The 24,416-nt window shown below is 49.2% G+C and overlaps 1 protein-coding gene across 1 annotated transcript in view; it reads left to right on the top strand.

Moving 5' to 3' along the window:
* LOC119970440 (aminopeptidase Q-like) overlaps positions 1–24,416 on the top strand; it is a 239,078-nt gene that overhangs the window by 197,166 nt on the left and 17,496 nt on the right. The window contains exons 16-17 of the mRNA XM_038805049.1: positions 3,699–3,809; positions 11,618–11,785. Of these exons, the coding sequence (XP_038660977.1) occupies positions 3,699–3,809; positions 11,618–11,785 (279 nt within the window). The remainder of the gene's footprint in view (positions 1–3,698; positions 3,810–11,617; positions 11,786–24,416) is intronic.

The following is a 24,416-nucleotide window of genomic DNA, read 5'->3' as shown; positions in this document are numbered from 1 at the left end:
GGTAGTACTGGACCCAGTGGAGGTGGGGCGGATGGAGACAGCTTCTTGTAGGGGAACGAGTTGAGGGGCATTGTTGACAGCGCTTCTGCCGTTCTCGCCAGCCAGGTTCTCCGTGAGCCCAGTGGTAGTGTTGGCTTTGAGAGTATGGTGCAGTGGAGGCAGCATCTGAGATTGGAGAGTGCCTCAGTGTGGGCACCGATTTGTGATAACCATAGGCTTGCACCGGGGGTGGGGAGGGGTGGGGGGGGGGGGGGGGGTGGGCATGAGGTTTCAGGGATGGTGGCAGGCAGGGATTGAGCGGTTTGGGATTTGTTCATAGATGGCAATTTTGCGAGCTTGGAGGACCTGGAGTAGGAATATGAGCTGTCCAGCAGGAATGGGTTTCTATACTTGCAGGGTCGGACTTTGTGAGGAGGCAGGTACTTTCCTGGGTTGCACCCTCGGGGCTGCAGGATAAGGTGCTGTTGAGGGAGGAGGTAGGGGAGGCGAAGGTGTCCGAGGTCTGTATGGAGCCAATGGACTGGGAGGGAGCCCCATAGGAGATCTTGAATGGAAATGGGAGGAGGAGCTGGGTGGGAGGGAAAGAGGGCAGTGGGGAGAGTCCAGGACTTGGGAAGAGGCCCTGTGGAGGATGAATGCATCTTCGTTATGTGCAAGACGCAGCCTTATTCAGTTCAAAGTAGTTCACAGGGTGCATATGACGGTGCCAAGAATGTGTAGGTTCTTTGAGGGAGTAGAGGATAGGTGTGGACGATGCGTGGAGAGGTCTGCGAACCATGTCCACATGTTCTGGGCACGTACAAAACTGAAGGGGTTCTGGCAGGGGTTTGCGGACGTAATGTCCAAGGTTTTGGGGGTAAAGATGGTCCCGAGGCTAGAGGTAGCGGTATTGGGGAAGCATGGGAATCCAGGGGGTGAGAGAGGCCAATGTTTTGGCCCTTGCCTCCCTGATAGCCCGGAAATGGATTTTGCTTTTGTAGAGGGACACGGAGCCACCGAAAGCGGGGATGTGGGTAAGTGGCCTGGCAGAATTCCTGAGTTTGGAAAAGATTAAGTTTGTCTTGAGACGGTCGGTTGATGGGTTTGCCCAGAGCTGGAAGCCTTTCATCGACTTCTTTAAAGAGGATTGAGGTATCAGCGGCAGGGGAAGGGCGGGGGGAGTGGGTGGGTGTTGGTTATTTATTGTGCTGTAGTTTGCTTTTGTTCTTACTTGTTTTGTTTGTTGTTTATATAAATTACTTAATAAAATATTTTAAAAGAAATACAGGATTGCAGGTAAACCATGCATTAATTTTTTATAATTATTTGACTCGGAAAGAATTGTGCCCAGCGCAGATTGGGTGCAACGGTTGAATCGTGCTCGAGCCCTAAATTGGCTCCATGCCAGGTGCAAAACCTCACCCGAGTCACTCGACTCGCTCCACCAGCGCGATCTGGATCTTTTCCTCACTAGGAAAGATCCTGACCTGAATATTTAAATGATCGCGATGCTCATTTAAATACCCGGATGCCGGATTCACTCGGCGCCCACGACTCAACAGCTGCTCGTGGGTGACCTCGCCAGGATGCCATTTAGTACTGGCCCACACAAAGATGGACCAGTTGTAACAGCACCTGGGGAGGGGGGGGTCTCTCAGGGATTGGAGTACCCTGGATGCTTTGGGGCAGGGCACGGTGGCACCCTGGCACCCCAGCATCTGGCCACATTGGCCCTGCCATCCTGGCACCCTGGCAGTGCGACCCGGGTATTATCACGGTGCCTGCATGGTACTGTTAGAGTGTCGGGGCACTGCCGGGATGCCAAACTGGCAGTGCCAGGGTGTCCAGCTGCCAGGTTGGCACTGTCAGGGCTCAGGCCTGGGGAGACCTTGCCAGGAAGAGGGGTTCCTGGGGGCCTCCCCAAGGTTGGGAGAGTGAGGAGGGGGTCAAAATTACAGGGGGGTCCTGAAAGAGTGGGGGGAGGAAAAGATGGGGCTGCCTGACAAAATGGTGCCCTGATCTGTGAGGAGCCCTTCCTGCTGGTGAACTGAAGCTCGCCAGCAGGAAACCCCTCTTAGTGCGGCCTCAGTGTGGGGGAAAACTACCCAAGGCCAAAACAAACATGCCATTCAGCAGACTTTAACTACATTCCACTGAATTGCACCTGACATTCTTAAATTATTCTTTATCAGAATTATAATTTATTTACGGCTTTGTAATTTAGCAACTATTTAACACAAATAAAACTGATGGTATGACATATGGAAGGTCAAAACCAAGTACTATGTTCAGGTCATGGAAGGTTTAGGGATGGATAATTGGTACAAGGCAGGGGCATGGGGGAGGGTGTGGTGTAAAGGGGAGGAGAGCGATGCATGGACATCTTATACACCCTGCCGATTTTCCCTTCTGTTAGTTTCAATGGAAGTAAAAGTGTGGTGGGATTTATAATGGGCGGTTGACGTGCTACCATCCCCTTTGTGGCCCTGTTGAAGTTGACCATAGAGTCAGGTCACAAACGGTTAAATAAAGGTTTCACCAGATTAGCTGAGAAAGGAACAGAGGTAGGTGATGTTCCAAAATGCAGAGTAAAGTGGAAGGGGATAAGGAGGGCAGGAGTGGAGCATAGGATATCTCTATATGCTGACAATCTGCTGCTTTATGTTACGGATCCGGTCCCCACCATGGAGATATAACGGAGCTATTGAGGAGCTTTGAATTGTATTCAGGTTACAAGTTGAATATGGAAAAGAGTAAAGTCCTATAGTGGATGATGAGGTGTAGAGTGAGACCCTTCACAGGGTAAATGCCACGTCTTCATGTGCGTAGCTTGGTCTAATCCAGCAGACTAAGGCGAGCTTGAGGACATTTTTTCCAGAGGTAGAAGGCAGGTGTGAACAGTGTTCCGGTGGGCCGGCAAATCACACACACATGTTCTGGTCCTGCCCCAAACTGGCAAGATTTTGGGTCTCCTTCTTCAGCGCCATGTCAGCGATTCTGAATCTCAAACTGGAGCCTTGTCCTCTGGTGGAGTGTTGGACTCGCCGTGGTTGCAGACGGGTTGGAAGGCAGATGTCCTTGCCTTCGCCTTGTTGACCGCCCGATGGCACGTTCTGGTGGATTGGAGATCTTCTACCCCGCCCAGCACCTCAATAGGGTTGGGTGACCTAATGGAATTCTTGTACCTGGAGAAAGTCAAGTACACTGTTAGAGAGTCCTTTGAAAGGTTCTACTGGAGACAGTAGCCATTCATTAACTACTTTAAGGAATTAGTCATTTTCTGTGATGGTTTGTTTCATTTTGTTTATTTATCAGCTGTTCTTTTCTTCTCTTGGTGGATGGGGTGAGTATGGTTGGTTGGGAATTTTGTTATGTTGGATTTGTGTATCATCAGGTGTAGGCAATCTGGATTTTGTTAAAAATGTTATTGTGAAATGGAAAATCTCTAATAAAAAGTAGGAAATTCTGGTGATGCAAACCTGAAATGGGAGCTTGCCTTGCATTTTGAAATGTAAAGTTGTAATAGTAATAATCTTTATTGGTGTCACAGATAGGCTTACATTAACACTGCAATGAATTTACTATGAAAATTCCGAATCGATCCATTTATTTGAAGATGTAATAGAATGTAGTAAGATTAACAAATCATTCTTTATGTTAAATGTGGAGTCGCAATACATAAATGCCACTGACCTGCTTCTACTTAACTGGCCATCCAGATCAATTATAAGTGCAGTTCTTGAAACAATGTGTCTACTTGATCTAAAGGACTTTGTGGATCGAGCAACAAGTCTTTACTCGCAACTGATGAACAATCCAGCTAACAATACGTAAGTGTTGCAAAATTACAAAAATCTATCAGATAGCAATAAAAAAAAGGGACAAATTCAGATGGGAAGGCATACTGTTGCATTCCCAACTGCACTTCATTTCCCACCCCTTCAAGACCACTGCTGGTCACACTACCCATTCAGCAGAATAAAATGCCATCAAGTAAGAGGAAGGGGGAAAGGGATCCTTGGAGAGGAATTTTCCCCATCTCTTTCCTCTTGCGTTCATCAGGCCAGTCTCAAGAATGCCGGAGTTCAAGCTATTATAACAGATTTCTATTATAGGAACAAAAGATGCCGATTGGTTGAGACATCAACATGGTGAATGCAATAAGGAAATACAGGCTCCCCAAACAATTTTTAAAAGGTTCAAAGCTTGAACATGTTACTTTTTTTGCAGAGAATGAGTCCCTGTGTAAGAACGTATGCTGCAAGCATAAATGAGTCACATTATAAGCTTTATATAAGCTTTACTGATTATCTTAAATTGGTTGTTAGAGCAGCTGTTTGCACACTCCGAATTTTTCAGTAAAATGCTGACAATCACGGAATCACATCCAACAGCAGACATTTTGTTTTTGTTTCTGCAAAGCAATATGTTGTTTGATTCATTCAGCACTGAAATTCATGCTCTCTATCTGACAGGGTATTGCTCAACTTTATGATGGGCAGAATATTATTTTGGATTTATGGCAGCATCCAGTTTGTGGAAATTACCACTTATGTGGTCATTGCATAGTATGTGTGAAATGGCTTGCTTAAGCTGCTGTTCAAACTTTTGAGTAACTTTTTCTTTCCAGGGTAATGCGAGGTTGATGGACAATGGCAGCCTTAGGCTCATTTGTGATTTTCAGGATACACAGTGAACAATGATCTAATCAGGATAGCTATGATGTGTTCTATTTCTGCCACAATATTGCAAGATGAGCAAATTGCCCTATTTACAAGATTGCTGATAAGGTCAATCTTATAATGCATGGATCTATGAATTCAATGTATATATTGACCTTGATGCACTCCAATTCACTTTTGAAATGCAGCAGTCTAATTTGTTCAACAAATTTGAACAACAGGGTGAGCAAACCATTTGATGCTGCTACCATGCAGTGGGTATGTAAGTGGTATTTTCTACCAGTAAGATTCTGCATTAAATCCAAAAAGATGTTCTGCCTATCACACAAATGAACAACATGATGTATGAATTTCAGTGCCTGCGCAGTACCAGGTATGTAGATATGTAGATATGCCGCAGTGATTGGCTGGTCGAGTTGTTAATAATAATAATCTTTATTGTCACAAGTAGGGTTACATTAACACTGCAATGAAGTTACTGTGAAAAGCCCCGAGTCGCCACATTCCGGCGCCTGTTCAGGTACACAGAGGGAGAATTCAGAATGTCCAATTCACCTAACAGCATGTCTTTCGGGAATTGTGGAAACCAGAGCACCCGGAGGAAATCCATGCAGGCATGGGGAAAATGTGCAGACTCTGCACAGATCGTGACCCAAGCCGGGAATTGAACATGGGACCCTGGTGCTGTGAAACCATAGTGCTAACCACCATGCTACCGTGCTGCCATAGAACATAGAACATAGAACAGTACAGCACAGAACAGGCCCTTCGGCCCTCGATGTTGTGCCGAGCAATGATCACCCTACTTAAACCCACATATCCACCCTATACCCGTAACCCAACAACCCCCCCTTTAACCTTACTTTTTAGGACACTATGGGCAATTTAGCATGGCCAATCCACCTAACCCGCACATCTTTGGACTGTGGGAGGAAACCGGAGCACCCGGAGGAAACCCACGCACACACGGGGAGGACGTGCAGACTCCGCACAGACAGTGACCCAGCCGGGAATCGAATCTGGGACCCTGGAGCTGTGAAGCATTTATGCTAACCACCATGCTACCGTGCTGCCCGCATGTAATGCTGCCATGCTGCCGTGCTGCCATGTATGTAATCATCAGAGTATATATCATACTCAAACACCCTGTGCTTGCAAAACTGAAAACAAAACATCTACTGTTAGATGTGATTCTGTGACTAGGTAACACTTGTTAATCGTTATACTAACAGCCAACTTAAGATAATTGGAAGGGGAGCCTAGCAGGGAAGACGGCGGAACAGAAAAGACAGGGGGTTTTGGGGGTTATTCAGGAGGCACAACAGAAATTCATCCCAAGGAGGACAAAGTAACCATGGCTGATAAAGGAAGCCAGGGACAGCATAAAACAAAAGAAAAAGCATCAATGTAGTGAGGATTAGAGGGAAGCGAGAGGAAGCAATAAGGAGGGGAGAAGATGAAATATGATTGTAAGCTAGCTAGTAATATAAAAGAAGATTGCAAGAGCTTTTTGCGATATATAAAAGGTAAGAGAGATGTAAGAATGGACATTGGACCACTGGAAAATTAGGCTGGAGAAGTAGTAATAGGGGTCAAAGAAGTGGCAGAGGAACTGAATTGGTATTTTGCATCTGTCTTCACGGTGCAAGACACCAGTGGGAGGTCAGAGCTTCAGGAGAATCAAGGGGCAGAGGTGAGTGTAGTGGTCATCACTAAGGAGAAGGTTCTGGGGAATGTGAAAGGTATGAAGGTGGACAAATAACCCTGACCGGATGGACTACACACCAGGGTTCTAAAGGAGATATCTGAGGAGATTGTAGAGGCATTGGGGGTGATCTTTCAGGAATCACTGGAGGCAGGGAGGGTCCCAGAGGATTGGAAAATGGCGAATGTAAGAAGGGAGGGAGGTAGAAGACAGGAAATTGTAGGCTGGTTAGCCTCAATTCAGTCATTGGTAAAATTTTAGAATCCATTATAAAGAATGAGATTGCTGAGTTTGTGGCAGTGTATAATAAAATAGAACTGAGTCAGCACGGCTTCATCAAGGGGAGGGCATGCCTGACAAATTTGTTAGAGTTCTTTGAGAAGGTTACGATGAAGTTAGAAAAAGGAGAGCCAGTGGACATTATATATTTGGATTTCCAGAAGGCCTTTGACATGATGCTGTACAGGAGGCTGCTAAATAAGATAAGACCCTGTCATGATATGCAGACACACACATAATGATATACAGACAAGCAGCTAATGGACACAGAGAACAGGACATGACCAATAAGCAGGCAGGACACTCAAGGGTGGGATCTGACTATAAAAGACACAAGTCACTCACACTCCGCCTCTTTCCACTGATGAACATCTAGCGAGTCAGTCAAGGGTGTGGTTACAATCTCACACCTCCACCATGTGGCTAAGGGCTAGTCTGGTTCAGTCAGACAGAGTAACCTCACTTAAGTTAGCAGAGAGTCGAACTCACAGAGAACTGTTCGAACTGTGCTGTTAGTTCAATAAACCTGATTGAACTAACTTCAAGGTCTGGAGTATCTTTCTGATCTAAGCTGCATCTAGTTGCAGCAAGTGTTCGACCACTGTACCTAAGACGACAGAGCCCATGATGTTTTAGGCAAGGTACTAGCATGGATAGGGGATTGGTTTTCTAGCAGAAAGCAGAGAATGGGGATAAAGGGATCATTTTCAAGATGGCAACCAGTGATTTGTGGTGTTCCACAAAAGTTAGTGTTGGGATGAAAACTATTCACAACATACATTAACAATCTAGAAAAAAGGAACGGTGGGCATTATTGCTAACTTTGAGAATAATACATAGATATGTGGAGGGACAGGTAATGTTGAGGAAGCGGGGAAGCTGCAGAAGGACTTGTAAAGGCGAGGAGAGTGGGCAAAGAAGTGGCAGATGGAATACAATGTGGAAAACTATTAGGATATGTACTTTGGTAGAACAAATAGAAGCAGAGACTATTTTCTAAATGGGGAAAGACTTCAGAAATCTGAAGCACCAAGGGACTTTTTTCAGGAGTCCCTTACGGTTAACATGCAGGTTCAGTTGGCAGTTAGGAAGGCAAATATAATGTTGGCATTATTTCAAGAAGGCTAGAATACAAGAGCAGGGATGTACGGCTGAGGCTGTATAAGGTTCTGGCCAGACCCCATTTGGAATATTGTGAGTAGGTTTGGGTCCCGTATCTGAGGAAGGAGATACTGGCAGGGGCTGGTTTAGCTCACTCAGCTAAATCGCTGGCTTTTAAAGCAGACCAAGCAGGCCAGCAGCACCGTTCGATTCCCGTACCAGCCTCCCCGGACAGGCGCCGGAATGTGGCGACTAGGGGCTTTTCACAGTAACTTCATTGAAGCCTACTCGTGACAATAAGCAATTTTCATTTCATTTCATTTTCATTTCATTCACTTGGAGGGGGTCCAGATGTGGTTCACAAGAATTTTCCTGGGAATGAAGGACTTGTCATACGAGGAGCAGTTAAGGACTCTTGGAGGGGAACCTATGGAAGGAGTCAGAGAAACAGGGAGCAGGGACAAAAACAAAATATAGAAAAGGAAATAAGAAAAGTGATAGGCAAAGAAACCAAGGGAAAAATTCAAACAGGGCAAAAGAGAAAACTATTAGGAGCAAGACAAACAATGTGAAAAAGATAAACTTAAAGGCTCTGTGCCTTTAATGCACAGAGCATTTGAAATAAAGTGGATGAACTAATTGCGCAGATAGATATAAATGAGTGTGATATAATTGGTATTACGGAGACATGGCTGAAGGGTGACCAGGGATGGGAACTGAATGTCCCAGGGTATTCAGTATTTAGGAAGGACAGGCATAAAAGAAAAGGTGGTGGTGTGGCACCGCTGGTTAAATAGGTTAGGATTGTTCTCGCTGGAGTTCAGAAGAATGAGGTGGGATCACATAGAGACTTATAAAATTCTAACAGGACTAGACAGGGTAGATGCAGAGAAGTTGTTACCAATGATGCGTGTGTCCAGAACCTGGGGTCATAGCCTGAGGATGCAAGGTAAAGCATTTCGGACAGAGATAAGGAGACATTTCTTCACCCAAAGAGTGGTGAGCCTGTGGAATTCATTACCACAGGAAGTAGTTGATGCTAAAACATTGAATATATTCAAGAAGCAGCTAGATATAGCACTTTGGACAAATGGGATCAAAGGTTATGGGAAGCAGGCAGGATTAGGCTATTGAGTTGGATGATCAGCCATGATCGTGAAAAAGGCAGAGCAGGCTCGAAGGGTCAAATGGCTTCCTCCTGCTCCTATCTACCACGTATCTATACTCGATTGAGTTTAGAAGGACGAGGGGGCATCTCATTGAAACTTACAGAATATTGCGAGGCCTGGATAGAGTGGACGTGGAGAAAACGTTTCCACTATGAAATGAAATGAAATGAAATGAAAATCGCTTATTGTCACGAGTAGGCTTCAATGAAGTTACTGTGAAAAGCCCCTAGTCGCCACATTCCGGCGCCTGTCCGGGGAGGCTGGTACGGGAATCAAACCATGCTGCTGGCCTGCTTGGTCTGAGAGACCCAAGGGAACAGTCTCTAAAATGAAGTGACGATCCTTTAAAACTGAGATAAGGATACATTTCTTCAGCCAGAGGGTGGTATCTGTGCAACTCATTGCCACAGAAGGCTGTGGAGGCCAAGTCACTGAGTGTCTTTAAGACAGAGGTAGACAGGTGTTGATTAATAAGGTGACTGGATTACGCGGAGAAGACAGCAGAATGGGGTGGAAAAACGTATCAGCTATGATTGAATGGCAGAGCAGACTCACTGGGCTGTCTGGCCTAATTCTGCTCCTATATCTTCTGGTCTTATAATCAACTGAGCTCATTTGCACTTGCGAGAAGTTACAAACATTCAGAATGACTTGGACAAGCTAGGAGAGTGGGCAATGAAGTGGCAAATGAAATACAATGTGGAAAAGTGTGAGGTGATGCACTTGGAAGGATGAATCTAGGCATAGACTATTTTCTAAATGGGGAAATGCTTCAGAAAGCAGAAACACAAAGGGACTTGGGAGTCCTTGTTCACGATTCTCTTCAGGTTAATGTGCAGGTTCAGTCGGCAGTTAAGAAGGCAAATGTAATGTTAGCATTCATGTCAAGAGGGCTAGAATACAAGACCAGGGATGTACTTCTGAGGCTGTATAAGGCTCTGGTCAGACCCCATTTGGAGTATTGTGAGCAGTTTTGGGCCCCATATCTAAGGAAGGATGTGTTGGCCTTGGGAAGGGTCCAGAGGAGGTTCACAAGAATGATCCCTGGAATGAAGAACTTGTCATATGAGGAACGTTTGAGGACTCTGGGTCTGTACTCGTTGGAGTCTAGAAGGATGAGGGGGGATCTTATTGAAACGTAAAAGATATTGTGAGGCCTGGACAGAGTGGACGTGGAGAGGATGTTTCCACTTGTAGGAAAAGCTAGAACCAGAGGAGACCATCTCAGATTAAAGGGACGATCCTTTAAAACAGAGATGAAGAGGAATTTTTTCAGCCAGAGGGAGGTGAATCTGTGGAATTCTTTGCCGCAGAAGGCTGTGGACGCCAATTCACTGAGTGTCTTTAAGACAGAGATAGATAGGGTAGCATGGTGGCCTAGTGGTTAGCACAGCTGCCTCGCGGCGCTGAGGTCCCAGGTTCAATCCCGGCTCTGGGTCACTGTCCGTGTGGAGTTTGCACATTCTCCCCGTGTCTGCGTGGGTTTCGCCCCCACAACCCAAAATGTGCAGAGTAGGTGGATAGGCCACACTAAATTGCCCCTTAATTGGAAACAATAATTGGGTAATCTAAATTTATATTTAAAAAAAGACAGAGATAGATAGGTTCTTGATTAATAAGGGGATCAAGGGTTATGAGGAGAAGGCAGGAGAATGGGCATGAGAAAAATATCAACCATGATTGAATGGCGGAGCAGACTTGATAGGCCGAGTGGCCTAATTCTGCTCCTATGTCTTATGGTCTTACCTCCTTTATTCTGCTGGACCAAGGATGGCCTTATTAGCCGAGACCGTTCTCTGCAGATGAAAGGAATATGTTCAAGTCTTGCACCTTTTTCTCAATTACCTTGGAGCTTGGGGATCCTGTAGTTCCCATTGCTTACCCTATTGCAACACCTTGACCAATCAGAGTCGACTTGCCAACCAATCATCACGCTTATCTCCTGCAGTTTAAATTGTTGAGTTCATTTGAAATTTGTCATTCTTACATTTGTTCTGATGAGAGCAAGATGAAAAAGCTTTGCCAACATGTCTGTCTTTTCAGCAACATTCAGCAAGTTATATATGACCAATCGGCTGATGATTGAAGTGAAAAATGTAACTGTGCCTTGGAGAATGCTACCCTAAAGTTGTGGCTAAGTTACCTTTGCTGAATAATGGAGCGAGCTTAAACCTACATTTCACCTAACACAGGAATTTGGGCTATCTTGAAACTTATTGTGAATGAGAATATTTTCAACAAAAATACCTGTGGTTGGTTGTTTTCGACCCTTCATTTAATCGTAGGGATAATTCATGACCCAAACATTGAAACAGTGATTGTAAAAATGTAAATATAATGGTCTGGATTCTCCGGTCTGCCAGCCGTGTGTTCCTCGATGGCGTGTTCTCGCCGGCAGCGGGTTTCTCCGTTTCTGCCATCCGTCAGTGGGATTTCCCATTGAGGCCACCCCGCACCGCCAGAAAAGCCACTGCAGAAAGGGATACTAGCTGAGGATTAGGAAACATTTTAAAATTAGAAGATTGAGATAACATTCAGCGTTGCATTCTTAACAGATAGCCTCACCTGCCAGGTGGACATGTTAGCAATTCAGGTATAATCATCAGGAAGACACCCCAAAATATCAATTTTATTGTTCAGAATTTGAAAAATGACAATTGAAAGAAAATATTAAAATATTTTGCGACATTCTTCTCTTTCAGAATTCCAAATTATATCAGAAAGGTAATCTACTGTGAGGCCATTAAAGCTGGCACTGATAAAGAATGGAACTTTGCCTGGGCACTTTATCTGAATCATACATCAGAGGAAGAGGATGATGATTTACTTATTGCTATGAGCTGCAGTAGAGAACCATGGATTCTAAACAGGTATTAGTTTTCGAGCAGACAGCAATGTAACAAACCAGTAAATCCTTGGGCTGGATTCTCCGCACCCCGACACCAAAGTTGCGGCCGGGGCAGAGAACCCATTTTGCCGCAAAAAATCGGGACCGGCGTCGGTTCCCTGATTCTCCGGGCCCCGAAAAGCCGTGCCACAAATCACCTACCTGCGGCCATTGCTCGAGGCCCGTCACGCCATTCTCCGCCCCCAATCCTCCGAAGTCCTGACGCCGTGGATCTAACATGGTCCTGTCGGTCGGGATACTAGTGTGGCGGCTGCCGACTCATCCTGCGGGCGCCCTGGTCAGGAGCATGCCGATCGGAGGGCAAGGGGCTCTTATACCCGACCGGGCAATGTTTGGGTGGGCGGTCAGGGTCGGACGCGCAGCCGATTGGGGGCACTATTTTCAGGGTCCAGCTCCGTGGTCTGAGTCCGTCATGGAGCACGGCGCAGCCGTTGAAGGCCGCCAGCGTGCACATGCGTGGCCTCTGACCCGGAAGTGCGGGGACCCATATCTGCAGCAAAAACTGCTAGATTTACACTGTTCCCTGCTATCTGCCTGTAGGACTAGGAATTTGTGGCCCTTACACACCTGTTTTTCTGGCATGAAAGTCCACAGTTTTTACGACGGCTGTCATAATATACACCAGTATATCATGGTGCAGACACACACTGATGGACACACACAGGGACCAATCAACATGTACAAACACCGCAGCCAATCACCAGTTAGAATACACACACTATAAAGGCAGAGGGCACCACGGTTCCCGTTTATTCTGGGTGCTGTCTCTGAGTGTAACAAGAACTCATCCAGCCCAGCACAGACTTACAACACGTGCTGAGAGAATCAACTGGTTCGGACAAGGCTTAGGTCTCTAGTTTAAGTTAGCATTATTTAGACCCACAGTCATCGTGTGTTAGTTAGTTAGAAGTAGTTCATAAAATTGAGTTGAACTTCATCAGTGTTGGAAGTGTCTGTTCATCATTCAAGTCTACACTAGCCAACACTTCATGGTTCCAGGAGTTGAGGGATGCTAGCATTCTGAGACCTACCTTTCAGTGATCTGCCTTCCACGGGTCTCGCGCCATCCTACAGAATGGACTCCGTTCGCCCGCCGCCGCCTCTCCGTATTGCCGGGAATCTGGGCTCGAACTGGAAACTTTTCAAACAGCGCTTCCAGCTGTACCTCGAAGCCAGGGACCTGGAAGCTGCCTCGGACGCACGGAAGATTGCTGTCTTCCTCTTCAGAGCTGCGGACCACGCTCTGCACATTTTCAACTCGCTCACCTTCAATGAGGGGGAGGACAAATCGAAGTTCTAGACCGTAATTCTAAAGTTCGACAGCCACTGCACGGTCGAGGTCAACGAGAGCTTTGAGAGATATATGTTTCAGCAGCGAATTCAGGGTAAGGACGAGCCTTTCCAGTCCTTCATTACCCACCTCCGCGTCCTTGCGCAGTCCTGCAACTACGGGTCCACCTCTGATTCCATGTTCCTTGACCAGATTGTTTTTGGTGTTCAATCTGAGCCCCTGCGCCAGCAGCTACTAAAAGTAAAGCAGCTCACTCTCTCCACAGCCATTGAGACCTGTGTGCTTCATGAACATGCTTCCATGCGCTACTCCTGCATCCAGGCTGCTGAAACGGCACAGCAAGCCCCTTACGAGGCAGGACGGGTCCAAATTATTAAATCTTTTTAGGCTCTGGATCTGAACGATGGCGGCCATTTTGTGTGCTTTTAGTGGAGTCCCGCGCTTACACGCAGCGAGCATGCTGACGTCATGGACCGCTTCGCACAGGTGTGCGCCACGCTGGATCGCCCCATGCAAGCGCGGTGGCGCGACAAACGTCCCGACGCTCCGGCGTGCGGCAACTGCGGCTCTGCCCACTTAAAGCGGCAATGTCTCGCAAAGTCCCAACGCTGCCTGCAGTGTGGCAAATGAGGACACTACGCTACAATGTGCAGATCTTCCCTGCCTGCTGTCTTTAGGAGGTCCATCCAGCCTCACAGAGATGTCAGGTCTATCCAGCCTGCCATCAATGAACCTACTCCTGACCTTGCTTTCGACTGTGCCTGCGATGACCCACAGTTCCAAATCGGCGTTGTTACCACAAACAGGATGTCCCCCAACGTGGCACTGAACCCGTCCACGTCCACAGCGTTGGCCAGGATGATGAGTGGTGTGCCACCCTTATGGTCAATCGGTCCCCTTTCAGGTTCCGCCTGGACACTGGTGCTTCTGCCAATCTCATTGCGTCATCTGATTTTCGCCAGCTCTGCGTACAGCCTGCTGTCCTGCCATCTGCGTGTAAATTGCTGGACTACAATGGCAATGCCATCGCCGCCAGCAGCTCCTGCCGCCTTGAGGTGACACATCGCGCTCACACAGCCATTCTCTCGTTTGAGATTGTTGCTGCCTCAAAAGCCTCCTTGCTTGGTGCGCAGGCATGCAAGCTGCTCCACTTAGTGCAGAGAGCACACTCTCTCTCTTCCAGCGATGTGTCTGCATCCTCTGACACAGACTTCAGGGCGCAACTAGACTCCATCATCCAGCAATACCATGATGTCTTCGAAGGCATGGGCACGCTCCCCTACACGTACAAAATCTTACTGAAGCCCAACGCCACGCCTGTCGGTCACGCACCTCACAGAGTCCCAGTGCCCCTCAAGGACCGCCTAAAGCAACAGCTCCAGGACCTCCAGGGCCAAGGAATCATCTCTAGGGTCACGGAACCCACAGACTGGGTAAGCTCCATGGTCTGCGTCAAGAAACCGTCCGGCGAGCTGCGGATCTGTATTGATCCTAAAGACCGGAATCAGAATATCATGCGGGAGCACTACCCGATTCTGAAACGCGACGAGCTCACGTCCAAGATAGCCCACACCAAACTATTCTCAAAACTGGATGCCTCGAAGGGTTTCTGGCAGATCCAACTGGATGAGTCAAACAGGAAGCTGTGAACGTTCAACACACCCTTTGGCAGGTTCTGCTGCAACCGGATGCCATTCGGCATCATTTCTGCATCCGAGGTTTTCCATTGGATCATGGAACAGATGATGGAGGGGATCGACGGCGTCCGGGTATATGTCGATTACATTATTATCTAGTCAACCACCCCGCAGGAACACATTGCCCACCTTAAGCGTGTTTCATGTCCATGAGGACGCCCGAGGACAAGAAAGCAGTCCTCTGGTTCCTGGGTATGGTAAATTTCCTCGGGAAGTTCATCCCGAATCTCGCCTCACACACCACGGCCCTCAGAGACCTGAATCGCAAAACCACAGATTTCCGAAGGCTCCCCGCTCATGAGCGTGAATGGCAGGAGCTGAAGGCCAAGGTTTCCATGGCCCCAGTGTTGGCCTTTTTCGACCCCACCAAAGAGACCAAAATCCCTACTAATGCCAGTCAGTCGGGGATTGGTGCCATGCTCCTGCAACGAGACGAGGCCTCATCATGGGCCCCCATTGCGTATGCGCGTGGGCGGTGACCCCCACAGAGCAGCGCTATGCGCAAATTGAGAAAGAGTGTCTCGGCCTTCTCACTGGAGTCGTGAAGTTCCACGACTACATCTATGGACTTCCACAGTTCACAGTTGAAACCGACCACCGCCCGCTTGTAAATATTATAAAAAAGGACCTGAATGACATGACGCCTCGCCTCCAGCGTATCCTACTCAAGCTGCGCAGGTATTACTTTCAACTGATCTATACCCCTGGCAAGGACCTTGCCGTTGCCGATGCCCTCTCAAGGTCGATCACAACTCCGTGTGATCATGACGGCTTCATTTGCCAAATAGATGCCACGTTCAGTTTGCAGCCTCCCATTTGCCAGCTTCAGATGCACGACTGATGCAAATTCGCCGCGAGACAGCGGCTGATCCACTTCTGCAGCGAGTGATGCGTCTAATGTCAGACGGGTGGCTTAAGGGCCAATGCCCGCAATTTTACAATGTCCGCGATGACCTGCCGGTTGTTGACGGGGTGCTCTTGAAATTGGATTGCTTCGTCATTCCACAAAGCATGCGCCAGCTAGTGTTGGAGCAACTCCATGAAGGGCACTTAGGGATCGAGAAGTGCCGCCGCAGGGCCAGAGAAGCCGTCTACTGGCCGGGCACCAATGATGACATCGCCAATGTGGTGCTCAACTGCTCTACCTGCTAGCGTTTTCAGCCCGCCCAACCACGGGAGACCCTGATGCCCCATGAGCTCGTCACATCGCCTGGACCAAAGTGGGCATCGACTTGTTCCATGCATTGGGCAGGGACTACGTCATCATCATCGACTACTTCTCCAGTTACCTGGAGGTCATCAGGCTGCACAATCTCACATCCTCGGCTGTGATCAGGGCATGTAAGGAGACATTTGCCCGGCATGGCATTCCGCTGACGGTCATGTCAGACAATGGCCCCTGTTTCGCGAGCCAGGAATGGGCCGGCTTCGCCCGACACTACAACTTTGAGCACCTTACGTCCAGTCCCCTATACCCCCAATCCAATGGGAAGGCGGAAAAGGGGGTCCACATCGTCAAACGGCTCCTCAGCAAGGCCGCTGACGCCAGCTCAGATTTCCATCTTGGTCTGCTGGCCTATCGCTCCGCCCCGCTCTCCAATGGCCTGTCACCTGCTCAGCTACTAATGAACCGCACCCTCAGGACGACGGTGCCATCGATTCTCACTCCCAACCTTGACCATGTCCCCGTGATCCACCGCATGCACATGTCTCAACTGCAGCAGAAAACTTCCTACGACTCACGGGCTGCTGACCTTCCCAACATCCATCCATGCGACAAGGTTTGCATCCACCTCCCAGATGGTGGCTGGTCTGCGCCTGTGTCGTTCTGAAGCAGGTGGCCCCCCGCTCCTTCCTGGTCCGCTTACCGGATGGATCCATTCGGCGCCGCAACAGGGCGTTCGCCTGGTTCCAGGGTCGCCACGGGATCCTCCAACCAGCTCTCCTACTGATCCTGCCGTGGACTGTGGGCGCTTCCAGTCACTCTGCCTGCCCCTGACAGTGCTGCAGCCCTCCATCCTCCTGATGCGCCAGCCATTGCCCCACCCTTGAGGCGGTCAACCAGAGTACGTCGCCCACCTCAGAGACTGAATTTATGAACTCTGTACACATGTGGACTTTCTGAAATGTTTTTTTTTCTGTCCTTCATTGTTGCATTCGTTATCCAGTGATTTGTAAATAGATTCGTTGGTTGTTCCAGTTCATGGTAGTCATCTGCACCAGACACCTTCCTCTGTAAATAGTCTTGTTCCCAGTATAAAGCTTTGTACATGTGTCTTCGCACCTCACACGTAGCTAGGTACATTCTCCACACACCCACACTATTTATTATCACATGCCTAGATCAACATTTTTTATAAAAGGGGGGATGTCATAATATACACCAGTATATCATGGTGCAGACACACACTGATGGACACACACAGGGACCAATCAACATGTACAAACACCGCAGCCAATCACCAGTTAGAATACACACACTATAAAGGCAGAGGGCACCACGGTTCCCGCTCATTCTGGGTGTTGCCTCTCAGTGTAACAAGAACTCATCCAGCCCAGAACAGACTTCCAACACGTGCTGAGAGAATCAACAGGTTCAGACAAGGTTTAGGTCTCTAGTTTAAATTAGCATCATTTAGACCCACAGTCATCGTGTGTTAGTTAGTTAGAAGTAGTTAATAAAATTGAGTTGAACCTTCATCAGTGTTGGAAGTGTCTGTTCATCTCTCAAGTCTACACTAACCAACACTTCAACGGCGTCGGGACATCGTCCCAAAAACAGAGAATCCAGCCCCTGATATCTTTTTTTAATTTTGCCCATATTTTCTGCTTGGAATTCTGTTTAACTATTTTAACCATTTGTCCTTTTCAACTGTCAATTTCCAAAATTCTTGGGCTAGTTTATACGGTCACATGCTGGCAGATTTGATGGCAGTGGGCATGTAAAATCTAGTGAGCCTTGTGCCCGCTGCCTACCCACTCGACCCTAATTCCTCCACATTTATATGCAGATTGGGAGAAGACGGGCGTTTAACAAGACTCCCACTGGCCCTCAGGCAGTTGAGGTCCTTAAGTGACCAATTAATGACCACTTAAGGGCCTCAGCCTGCCATTGTGAGTATTCTACCCATAGTGGAGATGCCATGCCATGTGGGAAACATGGCAGCTTTAGCTGCATGCGTTGCTGTCAGACAAGTCATCTATGCTCCCATTTACCTGTACCAGCCTCTCAAACTCAGCCCCACAACCCCACCACTCCCCACACCAGGGCCTGACCTTAGACTTTTCTTTGAGTATGAGCTCCTCTTCATCAGGACTCGCTGCAGTTCCAAGAGTGGCTACAGTTAAATAGGAACATATGAATTAAGAGCAGGCGTAGGCCCCTTAGGTTTGCTCTGCCTTTCAATAAGTTCATGGCGGGACGAGAAGGGGAGAGCCGGGGGGGGTGGGGGGGGGGGGGGGGGGCCATCGCTATGGGAAGCGGGTCAGAAAAGAAGGGATGACCCGGGGCGAGCAAGGGACAAGACATGGCTAATCGACAGGGAGTAGGGACGGGTCGCTCTGCGACCCGATTGATCACGTGGAACGTAAGGGGGCTGAATGGGCCGGTCAAAAGATCAAGGGTCTTCTCACACCTGAAGGGACTGAAGGCTGATGTAGCAATGCTGCAGGAGACTCATTTGAGGGTAGCAGATCAGGTCCGCCTGAGAAGGGGGTGGGTGGGACAGGTGTTCCACTCAGGCTTGGATATCAAGAACCGGGGGGTGGCGATTTTGGTGGGAAAGAGAGTGTCGTTTGTGGCGGCAGAGGTGGTGGCAGACAAGGAGGGCAGGTACGTGATGGTGAGGGGTAGGCTGCAGGGAGAGAGTGTGGTACTGGTAAATGTGTATGCCCCGAACTGGGACGACGCGGGTTTTATGAGGCGCCTGCTGGGCCTCATCCCGGGACTGGAGGCAGGGGGCCTGATCATGGGAGGGGACTTTAATACGGTGTTAGACCCTGGGCTGGATAGATCGAGTTCCAGGACGAATAGGAGGCCGGCAGCGGCAGAGGTGTTAAGGGGGTTCATGGAGCAGATGGGAGGGGTAGACCCATGGAGATTTGGTAGGCCTAGGGCGAGGGAGTATTCTTTTTTCTCCCACGTCCACAGAGTGTACTCTAGGATCGATTTTTTCGTATTGAACAGGGGGCTGATACCGAGAGTGCAGGACACGGAGTACTCGGCCATTGCGATATCGGACCATGCACCACATTGGGTGGACGTGGACATGGGGGAGGCGCGGGACCAACGCCCGTTGTGGCGCCTGGATGTAGGGCTGTTGGCGGACGAAGAGGTGTGCAGAAGGGTGAGAACGGGCATTGAGAACTATCTGGGTACGAATGACACAGGTGAGGTGCAGGTGGGGACGGTCTGGGAGGCCTTGAAAGCAGTGATTAGAGGAGAGCTGATCTCCATAAGGGCACACAGAGAGAGGAAGGAGAGGCAGGAAAGGGAGAGGCTGGTGGGGGAGCTCCTAGAAGTAGATAGGAAATATGCGGCGGCGCCAGAGGAGGGGCTATTAAGGGAGCGGCGTAGCTTGCAGGCCAGGTTCGACCTACTGACCACTAGGAAGGCGGAAATGCAGTGGAGAAGGGCGCAGGGTGCGGCGTATGAGTACGGGGAAAAGGCGAGCAGGATGCTGGCACACCAGCTTCGTAAGCGAGATGCAGCCAGAGAGATTGGGGGAGTGAGAGAGAGGGGTGGGGATGTAGTGCAGAAGGGGCAAGAGGTGAATAGGGTCTTTAGGGACTTCTATAGGGAATTGTATAGGTCTGAACCGCCGAAGAGGAGAGGGGGAATGAAGAACTTTCTCGACAAATTGGGGTTCCCAAAGGTACAGGAGGAGCTGGTGGAAGGGTTGGGGGCGCCGATAGAGCTGCAGGAGCTAATTAAAGGGATAGGCCAGATGCAGGCGGGGAAGGCGCCGGGGCCGGATGGGTTCCCGGTGGAGTTTTACAGGAAATTTGTGGACTTGGTGGGTCCAGTGCTGGTGCGAGCCTTCAATGAGGCGCGCGAGGGGGGGGGTTCTGCCTCCAACAATGTCGCAGGCCCTGATCTCCTTGATTTTGAAGCGGGACAAGGACCCGGTCCAGTGCGGGTCCTACAGGCCTATCTCCCTCTTAAATGTAGATGCCAAGCTGTTAGCAAAGGTCCTGGCAACCAGGATAGAGGACTGTGTGCCAGGGGTAGTCCATGAAGACCAGACGGGGTTCGTGAAGGGACGCCAACTTAACACAAATGTTCGGAGATTGTTAAATGTGATTATGATGCCAGCAGTGGAAGGGGAGGCGGAGATAGTGGTAGCGCTGGACGCGGAGAAGGCATTTGACAGGGTGGAGTGGGAATACTTGTGGGAGACGTTGGAAAGGTTTGGGTTTGGGGAGGGATTTATCAAGTGGGTAAAACTGCTCTATTCAGCTCCGATGGCAAGTGTGGTAACAAACGGGAGGAGGTCAGAATATTTTGGGCTCCATCGAGGTACTAGGCAGGGATGTCCCCTATCTCCCTTACTCTTTGCATTAGCGATTGAGCCGTTGGCGATGGCACTGAGGGGTTCAGGGGGGTGGAGAGGACTGACAAGGGGAGGGGAGGAACATCGGGTCTCGCTCTATGCGGATGATTTGTTGTTGTATGTGGCAGACCCGGAGGGGGGAATGCCGGAGGTAATGGGGATACTAGCGGAGTTCGGGGACTTTTCGGGATATAAATTAAATCTGGGGAAAAGTGAGGTCTTTGTAATACACCCGGGAGACCAAGGGGAGGGAATTGGGAGGCTCCCCTTCAAAAGAGCAGTTAAAAGTTTTAGGTATTTGGGGGTGCAGGTGGCAAAGAACTGGGGGACCCTACACAAGTTGAACTTTTCCAGACTGGTGGAGCAGATGGAGGAGGAGTTTAAGAGGTGGGACATGGTGCCGCTGTCGCTAGCAGGGAGGGTGCAGTCAGTTAAAATGACGGTCCTCCCGAGGTTCTTGTTTTTGTTCCAGTGTCTGCCCATCTTCCTCCCCAGGGCCTTTTTCAAGAAGGTAACGAGTAGTATCATGGGGTATGTGTGGGCACATGGCACCCCGAGAGTTAGAAGGGTCTTTTTGGAGCGGAGTAGGGATAGTGGAGGGCTGGCGTTACCCAACCTTTCCGGATATTACTGGGCGGCAAATACATCGATGGTACGAAAGTGGATGATGGAAGGGGAGGGGGCAGCCTGGAAGCGCATGGAGAGGGCGTCCTGCGGCAACATAAGCTTAGGGGCACTGGTAACGGCACCATGGCCGCTCCCTCCCACGAGGTATACCACGAGCCCGGTGGTGGCGGCCACCCTCAAGATCTGGGGGCAGTGGAGGCGACACAGGGGGGAAGTGGGAGGTCTGATAGGGGCACCACTAAGAGGGAACCACAGATTTGCGCCGGGAAACACAGGAGGGGGATTCCAGAGCTGGCAGAGGGCGGGTATTAGACAACTGAGGGACTTGTTTATAGAGGGGAGGTTTGCGAGCCTGGGAGAGCTGGAGGAGAAATTTGGGCTCCCCCCGGGGAACACGTTCAGGTACCTCCAAGTGAAGGCATTTGCCAGACGACAGGTAGCGGGGTTCCCCGCGCTCCCCGACAGGGGGGTGAGTGATAGGGTGCTATCAGGGGTCTGGGTCGGGGAGGGGAAGATCTCAGACATCTATAAGATTATGCAGGAGGTGGAGGAGGTACCAGTAGAGGAGCTGAAAGATAAGTGGGAGTTAGAGCTGGGGGAACAGATAGAGGACGGGACATGGGCAGACGCCCTGGAGAGGGTTAACTCGTCGTCGTCATGTGCGCGACTAAGTCTCATTCAATTTAAGGTACTGCATAGAGCCCACATGACGGGGACAAGGATGAGTCGGTTTTTCGGGGGTGAAGACAGGTGTATTAGATGTTCGGGAAGCCCTGCGAATCATGCACATATGTTTTGGGCATGTCCGGCACTGGAGGAGTTCTGGAAGGGGGTGGCAGGGACGGTGTCGAGAGTGGTGGGGTCCAGGGTCAAGCCAGGATGGGGACTTGCGATCTTCGGGGTTGGGGTGGAACCGGGGGTACAGGAGGCGAGGGAGGCTGGAATATTAGCCTTTGCGTCCTTGGTGGCTCGGAGGAGGATCCTGATTCAGTGGAGGGACGAAAGGCCTCCGAGTGTTAACACCTGGTTAAACGACATGGCAAACTTCATCCAATTGGAAAGGATCAAATTCGCCCTGAGAGGGTCGGTGCAGGGGTTTTCCAGGCGATGGCAACCCTTCCTAGACCTCTTGGATCAGAGATAGAAACTGAGGCCATGACAGCAGCAACCCGGGAGGGGAGGGGAGGGCGGGGAGGGGGGGAGGGGGGGAAAACGACGAAGGAAGTACGGTAGCGGCGGTGGCACGGGCAAGGCCTGCCCGAGGACGCTGCTAGAAATGATAAGTTGGTCTGACTGTCGGTTCGCCGGCGGGGGGGGGGGGGGGGGGGGACGCGCGGGTAGGGGGGGGGGGGATTCTTTTTCTTTTTCTTGTTAAGTAGGGGGGTTTGACTTTGTTTTGTTATAATTTAAATGTAAATGTAGGGGGGGTTAAAATGTTTGTATTTTGAAAATTCAATAAAAATTATTTAAAAAAAAAAAAATAAGTTCATGGCTGATCTAATTTTAACCTCAACTTCACATTGCAGGTCAGCCATTGGAGTGGGGAAATACTCACCCTTAACCCTTTAGCCAGGATAGGGCATTAGAACCACTTCTCCCCACTGCATTCAGCCCCTGATGTGCCATTAGTGAGCTTATTTCAAAAATCACTTCATAGTTTTAAGAATACTCATTGGTCCTTTGTAATCCAGGTAACCATTCATGTTAGCCTCATCTATCCAGAAATTTGTAGAATGTTAGGAAGCACATGATCAAGTTAATTGCTCAGGACATGATCTAACGGCTTTGTCACGCCCAACTTGGGCTACGACAAGGCCAATATGCGTCACGCCTCGATCTTACGAGGCACCATAATCTGGATCCCGCCAATTGCCGCCGATTGTCCCGGGCGTTGGGTAACTCCGGTGCGAACATATTTAAGTGAGCTTAACTGCGTAACCATTGAGGACGTGATCCTGATTTGCATATTTGAGTGTGCAGTTAAGCTCACTTAAATATGTTCACACTGGAGTTACCCAAGGCGAAGGAACTGACGGCCTCACCACCGAGACCTTGAGTGGGCATCACTTAGCACTGGTTTCCACAAACTTGGACCAGGCATACTGGCGCTTGGGGGTGTTTCCAGACGTTCGGGGCTCCTGGGTGGTCGGACACTGGGTAGAGCGGTACCTTGGCACTCCTGATGCCAATAACTTTATAGAGTCTTTCGAGGAGGTCACAAAGATGATTGATGCAGGTAGGGTAGAGGGTGTTGTCTGTATAGACTTCAGTAAGGTCTTTTACAAGGTCCCTCATGGCAGACTGGTACAAAAGGTGCAGTCACACGGCATCAGGGATGAGCTGGCAAGATGGATACAGAACTGGCTAGGTCATAGAGGGCAGAGAGTAGCAATGGAAGGGTGCTTTTCTGATTGGAGGGCTGTGACTAGTGGTGCTCCGCAGGGATCAGGGCTGGCACCTTTGCTGTTCATAGTATATATAAATGATTTGGAGGAAATGTAACTGGTCTGATTCGTAAGTTTGCAGACGACACAAAGGTTGGTTGGATTGCGGATAGCGATGTCAGAGGATACAGCAGGATTTAGAGCGTTTGGAGACTTGGGCAGAGAGATGGCAGATGGAGTTTAATCTGGACAAATGTGAGGTAATGCATTTTGGAAGGTCTAATGTAGGTGGGAATATACAGTGAATGGTAGAACCCTCAAGCGTATTGACAGTCAGAGAGATCTAGGTGTACAGGTCCACAGGTCACTGAAAGTGGCAACACAGGTTGAGAAGGTAGTCAAGAAGGCATACGGCATGCTTGCCTTCATTGGCCAGGGCATTGAGTATAAAAATTGGCAAGTCATGTTGCAGCTGTATAGAACCTTAGTTAGACCACACTTGGAGCATAGAGTTCAATCCTGGTCACCACACTACCAGAAGGATGTGGAGGCTTTAGAGAGGGCGCAGAAGAGATTTACTAGGATGTTGCCTGGTATGCAGGGCATTAGCTATGAGGAGAGGTTGAATAAACTTGGTTTGTTCTCATTGGAACAAAGAAGGTTGAGAGGTGACCTGATAGAGGTCTACAAAATTATGACTGGCACAGAGTGGATAGTCAGAGGCTTTTTCCCAGGGTAGAGGGGTTAATTACTAAGGGGCATACGTTTAAGGTGCGAGGGGCAAGGTTTAGAGGAGATGTACGGACAAGTTTTTTTACACAGAGAGTCGTGGGTGCCTGGAACTCTCTGCCGGAGGAGATGGTGGAAGCAGGGACGATAGTGACGTTTTTAAGGGGCCTCTTGACAAATACTAGAATAGGATGGGAATAGAGGGATACGAACCCCGGAAGGGCAGAAGATTTTAGTTTAGATGGGCAGCATGGCCGGCACAGGCTTGGAGGGCCCAATGGCCTGTTCCTGTGCTGTACTTTTCTTTGTTCTT

Source organism: Scyliorhinus canicula, chromosome 8 (genome assembly GCF_902713615.1).
Source record: "Scyliorhinus canicula chromosome 8, sScyCan1.1, whole genome shotgun sequence".
Lineage (NCBI taxonomy): Eukaryota > Metazoa > Chordata > Chondrichthyes > Carcharhiniformes > Scyliorhinidae > Scyliorhinus > Scyliorhinus canicula.
Note: the sequence above shows the minus strand (reverse complement) of the source record. Positions and strands in the feature narration are given on the sequence as shown.